Source organism: Piliocolobus tephrosceles, chromosome 13 (assembly GCF_002776525.5).
Source record: "Piliocolobus tephrosceles isolate RC106 chromosome 13, ASM277652v3, whole genome shotgun sequence".
In the NCBI taxonomy this organism is placed as follows: Eukaryota; Metazoa; Chordata; class Mammalia; order Primates; family Cercopithecidae; genus Piliocolobus; species Piliocolobus tephrosceles.
In genome coordinates this window covers 34355357-34364226 of record NC_045446.1, presented here as the reverse complement: position 1 = coordinate 34364226, position 8870 = coordinate 34355357, and the positions used below count along the sequence as shown (strand labels likewise).

The 8870-nt window shown below is 45.0% G+C and overlaps 1 protein-coding gene across 2 annotated transcripts; it reads right to left on the bottom strand.

Annotated features, from left to right (window-relative positions):
• Positions 1 to 924: 924 nt before the first annotated feature.
• On the bottom strand, positions 925 to 8354 carry KCNA4 (potassium voltage-gated channel subfamily A member 4). Of its 2 annotated transcripts, none has more exons than XM_023230375.3 (2): positions 7804 to 8354; positions 925 to 4654 (listed from the first exon to the last, which is right to left on the bottom strand). In XM_023230375.3, exon 2 carries the CDS (start codon positions 3870 to 3872, stop codon positions 1914 to 1916), a length of 1959 nt encoding a protein of 652 aa, XP_023086143.1. In that variant the 5' UTR covers positions 3873 to 4654; positions 7804 to 8354; the 3' UTR covers positions 925 to 1913. The 2 variants fall into 2 exon arrangements, with proteins under 2 accessions (XP_023086143.1, XP_023086144.1); XM_023230376.2 differs by lacking the exon at positions 7804 to 8354 and adding an exon at positions 7568 to 7590 and having other exon boundaries at positions 942 to 4654.
• Positions 8355 to 8870: the final 516 nt, after the last annotated feature.

The following is an 8870-nucleotide window of genomic DNA, read 5'->3' as shown; positions in this document are numbered from 1 at the left end:
AAAACACTATCTTTTAAATCTTATGGTAAGATGGTATTTTGTTTTATCATTCTCTGTTGTCTTCTATTGATCTTTGTTCTTCACAGTCAATCAAAAAGGTGTTCTAGAAAAGTGTTTCTCTACAAGTGGTGGGGAAAGTGTGGAGAGAGAATGCAGTTTTACCTTTAACCCTAATGTTGAATTTACTTTGAATTTCAAATACCATTAAAGGAGAGGTAGGATTTATGTAATTATGAAATGATGGCCTGGATTTTAAAAAACTTGAGAAAGGCTATTTTAGGTCTGTTTGTTCCTTTGTTTGTCTTTAGCTCACAGTTAGCAGAGTTCACTATGTGCCAAAATAGTGTATGCAGTGTTGCTTGTTTTGTTCTCCCCCCCGCCCCACCACCACCAACCAGAGCCCAAGACAATCATTTTATAAAGAATAGAAGTTAAATAAACATTGTGGAAAAAGGCCTCTTATGCATTCTGAGTTTTCTAATCTATACCTCATGATGATTTAATAGTGCAAGGCTGATCACTAGTTGTTATCTCATTCTAGAATGCTTTGTCATGAGTTAAATGCAGTTATATGTGTCATAAACTCCTTTAATAAAGATGATGATGATGATGATGTTGAAACCAAATTTTTGACACAATTCTTCCTTATATCCGTTTTAGCAAATATAATGTAAAAATCTGAGGTTAATCCCCAAATTCTGTTCTTATATAACTGCACAAAAAAATAAACTTAATAAATCTAGCATTTATGTTTCACATTTAATAGAAAACTTTTAAGCCATAATCACTGTAGCTGCTTGGCATCTTATTTCTTCAAGAATTCTTTCAGTGCATGCATTAACTTTGGTTAAATTATTCTGGAGTTAAAAGGCAGAAGAATATATAAAATAGTATGATTTCAGAAGCATCATTGTAACAGATCAATTTCAAAAGATTCAGTTGCTAAATTTTACTTCATAATTCCTTTGTCAATCAGTTATTTAGGTTTTAAAAGAGAAGAGAATCATGTGATGTTATCTGCATGGTTATTAGTCTCACACAATGAAAAAGAAAACAATAAAATAAGACTAAAGAAATCATTCTTCCAATGATTGTCATTGAACTGTTACATTAGTAAACATTCACAGTATGAAGTCTCTCTCAATCTCCAGTATATAAAGTAGTGCAAAGAAAAAAAAATCCAGTCCTGTTACCTGCAAACAAAACTTATTACATATTCTCCAATTTCACTTATTCTATGTTAGACATTTGCTGTTAAATCTTCCCAAAATTAATAACAAAATATAATCAATTTCTAAAGGCCCTTGCAGCCTTTTTAAAAGTTAATTTCCAGTTAAAAATAAACTTTAATTAAATCCAAGATAAAATTGTGACCTATATTCTATTAAATAATTTACTTTCTTTTTTCTCTACACAGTATTTCTTACAATTTTTAAAAAACAACTACTGAATCCAAAGACATATGATATGCTGTTAAAGCACTGATAAATGACTGCTCAGATTCATTAGTTCTTACATAGTAAATACTCCAAAATGCCAACTTTTCCCTTCACTGCACAATTACTAACGTTGACAATTTACTTCACACACACACACATATGCACACATGCGCACACACACTCTCTCCATCTTTACTGTCAACATCTTTTCCAGTTAATGTGCAAAATTCTTGCATTCTAATAAAAATATAAAGATAGATTTGCTCCTATTTAAACCTCCCTCTTCTCGAAGATGTATCATTTATTTGATATGTAATACAAGTTTAGTAACAATTATGCCATGTATAACCATTAAATAGTGTACTACTGTATGCATTGGATCATTTGCATATTTCATTTTCATAACTGCACTCTCTATGTATAAATATATTTGGAGATGCTGAGAGGGGGACAGTGGCAGGTGGAGAAAGAGATTCACACATCAGTCTCCACAGCCTTTGCATTAGAACAGTTGTTTTTATCTGTCTCACTGTCATCCCCCTTTCCCTGACACTTCTCCTTTGCACACAGAGATTCCTTAACTCCTTCTTCCATCTCTAGATACTCTGACTTGTCCCCCAGGGAAGAAGAAGTAGAGCTCCGAAATTTCTTGAGCAAATTAGAGGGGAGGTATGGGCAACTGACTGCATTCTGCGTTAGCTGTGTCTGTTCCTCATTTTCAGTCTCTCTGTGGTAGAAATAGTTAAAGTTAGAGACAATCACTGGCACTGGCAAAGCAATGGTTAATACACCCGCAATGGCACACAGGGACCCGACAATCTTGCCCCCCACAGTGATGGGCTTCATGTCCCCATAGCCCACAGTTGTCATGGTCACCACAGCCCACCAAAATGCATCTGGGATGCTTTGGAAATGGGTAGTAGGTTCATCTGCCTCTGCAAAGTACACAGCGCTGGAAAAGAGGATGACCCCAATGAAGAGGAAGAAGATCAGAAGGCCCAGTTCCCGCATGCTGGCTCTGAGGGTGTGGCCCAGGATCTGCAGGCCTTTGGAGTGCCTGGAGAGTTTGAAGATCCGGAATACTCGGACCAGACGAATGATTCTGAGGATGGCAAAGGACATGGCCTGCTGCTGCTGACCATTGCCACCCCCCTGTTGCTGGGCCAGGTCAGTGCCCAGAGTGATGAAGTAAGGCAAAATGGAGACAATGTCAATGATGTTCATGATGTTTTTGAAGAAGAGTGCTTGGCTGGGACAAGCAAAGCAGCGAACCACAAACTCAAAGGAAAACCATACAATACAGACTGTTTCCACGATGAAGAAGGGGTCATTGAATATTGTGTGCCCTGAGTTCTCTGGGTGGGGTGCTGAAGTGTCATTCAACAACCCACCATGCCCACCAGCACTCAGTGCCATGACGAGATCCCGGTCGTCCCTAAACTCAGGCAAGGTTTCCAGGCAAAAGATGACAATGGAGATTAAGATGACCAGGACAGACACAATGGCTATGCCCCTTGCAGGACTGGAGCTCTCTGGATATTCAAAAAGGAGCCAAATCTGCTTTTTAAATTCATTCTCAGGGAGGGCCCTGTCCTCCTCCTCTCTCACAAAGCCCTCGTCCTCCCGAAACTTCAACAGGGCCTCCTCCCCCAACTGATAGAACTTCACCTCCTCAGTGAAGATATCAAAGGGGACATTGACTGGCCTCTTCAGGCGGCCTCCTGATTGGTAATAATATAAGATGGCATCAAAGCTGGGGCGGTTCCTGTCAAAAAAATACTCATTGCGCAAAGGGTCAAAGTACTGAGTCCTCTTTTCAGGGTCTCCCAACAAAGTCTCTGGAAACTGGGCCAGAGTTTTCATCTGGGTCTCAAAGCGTAGGCCTGACACATTTATCACCACACGTTCACAACAGTCACTGTAGCGGACTGAACTGTAGCCACCACCGCCCTCATCCTGAGGCAGCAGGTCCGTGTAGGAACACTCATCCCCATGGTCATCTTCACTATAGTAAAACCTTCCCTCCTCTTCTTCCTCCTCCTCTTCCTCCTCATCTTCCTCCTCCTCACTCAGCTCCCTCAGGATCTTCTCCTCAGAACCACTGGGCATCAGGTCAGAGCAATGAGGGAAGCTGCTCTGCCGGTGGTGGGCTTTCTTCTTCTCAAGCCGCTGTCGCCTCCTCCTCCGGCTACCCCGGCTGCTCTGAGGGTCATGGGAGGTGCAGGCCCCACGTGACTGGTGGTGGTGGTGGGAGCCCCCACCAGAACCCCCGCTACCTTCAACAGCAGCTGTGGCTGCTGCAACAGCAGCTGCTGCAGCTGCCCTGGAGTGAGCAAGCCTCTCCCGCTCCCGGGCCCTGGCCTGGGCAGCATAACCATAAGGCATGTGACTGTTGCACCCTGAGCTCTCTGCACTCACCATTGCAACCTCCATGGTGGTGGTTTTCGGAAATGGCTGGTTCCAGTTGTAGAAGAAGAAGAAAGAAAAATAGGGCAGCTTCTTTTCTCACCAAATTAAGGTAAGTTTGGAACCCTTAAGCAGATTGCTTGGAAGACTAAGGATATTTTCAGTCCAACTTTGCATTTTCTGTTTTTAAATCAGCACGCCCCATGCTCTCTCTTCTCAGGGATTCAACATTGCTCTCCAGAGCTTGGCTGGTCGAGATAAATAGCCTAGCACTCTCAAGACTAAGAAGTCCGAAAATGCTGGAGTGTCTCAGACACCTATGTTTTGGGGGCAGATGTTGAAATTTGGAAATATGTCTGGGATGTGGTTAGTGATGATGCTGCAAGATTCAAAGGCAGCAAGTGTCTGACAGCCAGAAGTTGTGCCTAGAAAATGAAATACATTTTTCTGCCATGGAAATTGGCCAATGCTCAGTCCATTAAATTTAAATAAAATGCAAATAAGCCTTTCCTGTTAGCACTTGCCTTCTAGTGATGGCTCGAACCATGTTAAGATGTGGTTTGAAGTGTGTCCAGCCATTTCTACTCAAAGTCTATCAGGATGATTCTCCAGGCTCTCCTTTTAAGTTCATCAAAGGCTTCCTGGACCCAGGTACAATGCCAAACCATAGATAGAGGCAAAGACCCTGGGAGGTAGAGAAGGTGCTAGATGAGGTGTCAGCAGAAGCAAAACCAGCTCTGAGGTCTCCATAGAAATCAAGGAAATGCAGAGCATTCTTCAGCCAAAATCATGCAGAAGAAGCACTTCACCTGAAAAAGGATTGGAAACAAGCATAGGAGAAAAGTAAAAAGGAAACAAATCATAAAGAGCAAAGTGAACATTTCTCTTCACATACACATCGTTCTCTTTTCTTCAAGAAAGTCACATAACACACCAAGCACCCATACATTTTCAGGAGTATGGGGCAGGCTATTCTCATTCATAAACATCATTCTTTCCTTCTTCAGATATTATTTCAGCTCAGTTTATTTTTATGGTAACTCAATTATTTTTCCTCTCTCCACTCACGGCTCACATGGCTCTTGCTTCTATCTTCCCCTTCACTAATGCCAGGTCTTAATTCTCACTGTCACTCTCTTCATTCCACAAAAATAATGCTGTGACTTTACAGCTGCTTCCATCATTCATCTATTTCAAGGCAATTTTTAAAATTTCCACTCATAAAGTGTTTCTGAATTAAGTGCCTCTCTGAATTAAGAGGAATTACACTCCTCTCTATCTTGACTCAGGATTGGGGAAGTTGGAAAAAAGAAAAAAAACACACACACAACAGTATTCTTATTCTTTGTGCAGGCAGCACCACTTGAATGCACTTCAGTCACCTCATCTATAAAGTACAAATAATAACACAACCTCCCCCATCTCATGTTTGTAAGGACTAAATGAGATAATGGATGTCAATAGAATGTCACAGTGCCTTTTACCTAATGAATGACAATAAACACTAGCAGTTATGAATAACGTGACAGCAACCTACGTTTTTATTGTCTGTCTACACAGCCCCAAGTGTTTGTGTCCTTAGGCCACTAACTAAAGTAGGGGAAGATGGGACATGAGGACATACAGGACATCCTGAGACTCACTAGTGGCCGTTGTTAAGTTGGCACTGCCTGACTCCCTACCGCATGTCCCCATTGTTTTTCTGTTCCCTGAATCCTGAACACTCTCTACCACCCACAGGTTAGGAACTAATGCCAGTTTCCACATCTCTAATAACCATCTTCTCTCCTTGGCTGTCGCTCCATGTTCACCTCAATGGTTCCTCCTCCACTCTGCTCAAGGGGCTATCTCCTTATTTTTTAAAATGTCAGTTTGTGTGGACTTCATTCTTAGCCTATCATACTTACCCTCACTTCAATAAAATCCACATCCCTAACATTCCCCGTCCTCTCTCTTTCTCTCTCTCTCTGCCCACTTTTATTTACAATCTCCCACTTCCGACTTGCATGTCCCTTGCAGCTCCAATCTGCTCCCTCTGTCACCTGTTATTCCTGGCCCTTCTTCTTCCTTAGTTTGCTCTCCCAAGATCCAGGTAATTCATCTCCTCAGCCAGGTCCTGTAAAAGCCCCCATCCAAATCTCCTGTCTTCTCTTGATTTTTCCATGTACTCTGTTCAACAGGACTTCCAAGAATGCAGGGAGTAACCCAGAGAACTGGAGAGAATGATGATAGTCAGAATTCAGGACATCTACCAGCTTCTATTACTGGAAGCACTTGGAAAGCATAAGAGAAATGGCTTTCTGAAGCCATTAACAGGATTCAGCTCTTGACCACCTGCTGCTCCTTGATGATCCTGTCAGCCTAGCAGCCTAAACACACTGAATTTTATGAAGTGACAAGCATGGAAGTGGCAAACAGAGGTCTTCCCAATCATACACCCCTTCCCAATCATACACATTTTCCTAGGGCAAGGAGGGCATTTGATTGCAACACAAACTCCAGAAAATACACCACTGAGGGCCTCTCACATGCCATCTCCTTTCCTTTGCCTGACTCCTAACATCATCTCATACTCTGAAATGTTTACCCCCAAGGAGTTACTAAATCCCTACTTAAAAAACCATCCTGGGGTGACATTCACCTTGGAGTGTCAGGCCAACATCCTTTCAAGACTGGTACAGACCAAATAGCCTGAGAGTTTGCTCAGTTTCTTCCCCAACTCCCCCAAAACAATTATAATTTCAATGAAGCCCCAGTGTAACCCAAGTTCCTGTATAGTTGAGTACTACACACACCTGCCCTCCCACCCAACCGACTCCCAGAAGGTCATAAATTAGCGAGTCTTGTAATTCACCATCAGCTTTTCGGGAGTTCTAGAACAGCCCTCTTTCTGCTCTACACCAAATAATTTCATATTTGTTTATTTATTTGGGATTATTTGTCTTTGTTTATCTAACTCACTCCTCCACCCTACAAGTAGCAAATTGCCTTCCTTTTAATCATCTACTAGTTATTTCACTATCCCTGATCTAGAAAAGGAGAGAGAAAGAAAAAGAAGAGAAAAGAAAAATCATTCCTCCCAGCAAATCAGACTGGTTTAAAATCTCTCTTCTTTCTCAGCGTGCTCTTGTTTGAATAATCTATTCAAGCTAATTTCTAGGAGCCTTTATGATATAGATCTTTGCAGAGGAATTTGTCTTCTTCTTTAACACCATTAAACTAATAGGATTTTGCAGACTACCTATTCCCCAATCCCGGGGCCCCCAAACAACAGCCAAGCATCCCGCCCCTCCTCCTCTCACCCCTCCAACAACAAGGCTGTTAGTCTCTCAGTGCTAATTCCTGCAACTGTGTCAGTGTCAGGGTGGTACCCGAACCGTAGAGAGAGAGAGAGAGAGGAGAGAGAGAGAGAGAGAGATTGAGAGAGGAAATCAAAGAAGCCAATACCGTGAGAAATATACACTTCAACGCACGCCATTTATGCAGCCCCTATGTATGTTGCTCAAATGCTCGGAAAATGCACGCAAATCCAAACGTTGGGAGAGGCAGCAATTCAGACCCGTTCACCGGCTGTTCCCAAAAGAAGGGAACCGGTGCGGCTGGGAGGAGGTGAAACGATGCTAAATCTTAACCCCCCTCTCGTTGGGAAACGACATCTTTAATCGCGCCGTCGCCTCCAGACCTCGGTTCCCGCTCCAGCACGTTAAGCAGGGCGCACTCACCGCATCCCCGGGGTTGGGAAAATAACAACTGTTGGCCCCCTGGAGCGCCGCGCAGCATCCGCACCTCCCTTCTCCCACCTCCTGGTTTATTTTTAACCTCCTTCCATTCATGCCCTTCTGTCACATTCCCGATATTATTTATCCCTCAAATGTCCACTGTTTCTTAACAGCCAAAAGAAGAAGGTGGAGGAAAGATTAAAAAAAAAAAAAAAAAAAAAAAAAGGTATCATACTTACCGTTCCCCGGCGGGGCGAAAAATAAAAATAAAGAAAATCCACCGGCTGGCTTGTTTTTCCCCCTCAAGCTGCAACAGCTGGAGGAGGGGAAGAATGATCTTGGGTGAGGGGGGTGGTAAAAGGAATCACTCGGGTTTGGCAGGTGGAGGCTCCAAATATCCACAGAACAAGTTCTGTTGCCTGGCCCGGGGGGTGCACAGGGTTCTCGCGGCTGGAGTCTGGGGGTGGGGGTCGGGGCTGCCCCAGAGAAGACCCCAAGACTCCTGGTTCCTCTGGAGTTCAGCACAGGAGGGATTGCCTGGGAAAGGAAGTCAAGGTTCCTCCGAAAAGAAGCAAAATCCTAGACAGCAGCGATCACTTGTTAAGCCCGAATTCCTCCTCCAACATCCATCCCTCTCTGGCTCTCGCTGGCTGCGGGAGCAGCACACGCCTCCCCTGGCCGCGAACGCGCGCCGGGCGGGGGCGGGGCCAGGGCCGAGCCGAGGGTGTGGCGTTCGCGACGGTCGCCAGGGGCGCCTCCCGGCGCGGCGGGGCGGGTGCAGTCACGACGCCGCGACTCCCCGCACCCCGGCTGGGCCCCCCGACTCCCAGGATCTGGGATCAATTCCAGGAGTCTTTGGCTCTGGTCCCCAGAGGAGAGGAGCAAATCCTGGAGAAGTGTCCCCGTTGGGGCCGGAATAGGGGTTTCGACGGCAGCGCGGGAGTCCCCAGAGGGCTTGGGAGCGGGGAGCTCCAATGGGAGGTGCAGTCCGGAAAATGGGGTCCTTTGGGACATCTTCTCCTCTCCCTAACTTGCTTTCTCTATATCTCCCCTCTAGCCCCGTCTTCTCTTCCCCACCCCACCCCCTCCCAAAGCGGGTTTGTTGGGTTAGGAGGCGGGTGCATCTCCCGCGAGGCCGCTGGCGGGGAGCCCTCCTGTGCCTGCCAGCGCGTGCAGATCCCTCAGTCTCCGCCTCCCTTGTATACAGTAGTTGGGCGGCTTCAGCGCCGGGGTTGGGCCTCCGGGGCGCGGAGGAGACCGACTTTCAACCTGTGTTCAACCCCGGGCAGGGGAATGTTACAGAAAT

What these genes read in the sequence shown, in the direction of transcription:
- KCNA4 (XM_023230375.3), bottom strand. Translation starts at nt 3,872, where the DNA reads ATGGAGGTTGCAATGGTGAGTGCAGAGAGCTCAGGGTGCAACAGTCAC.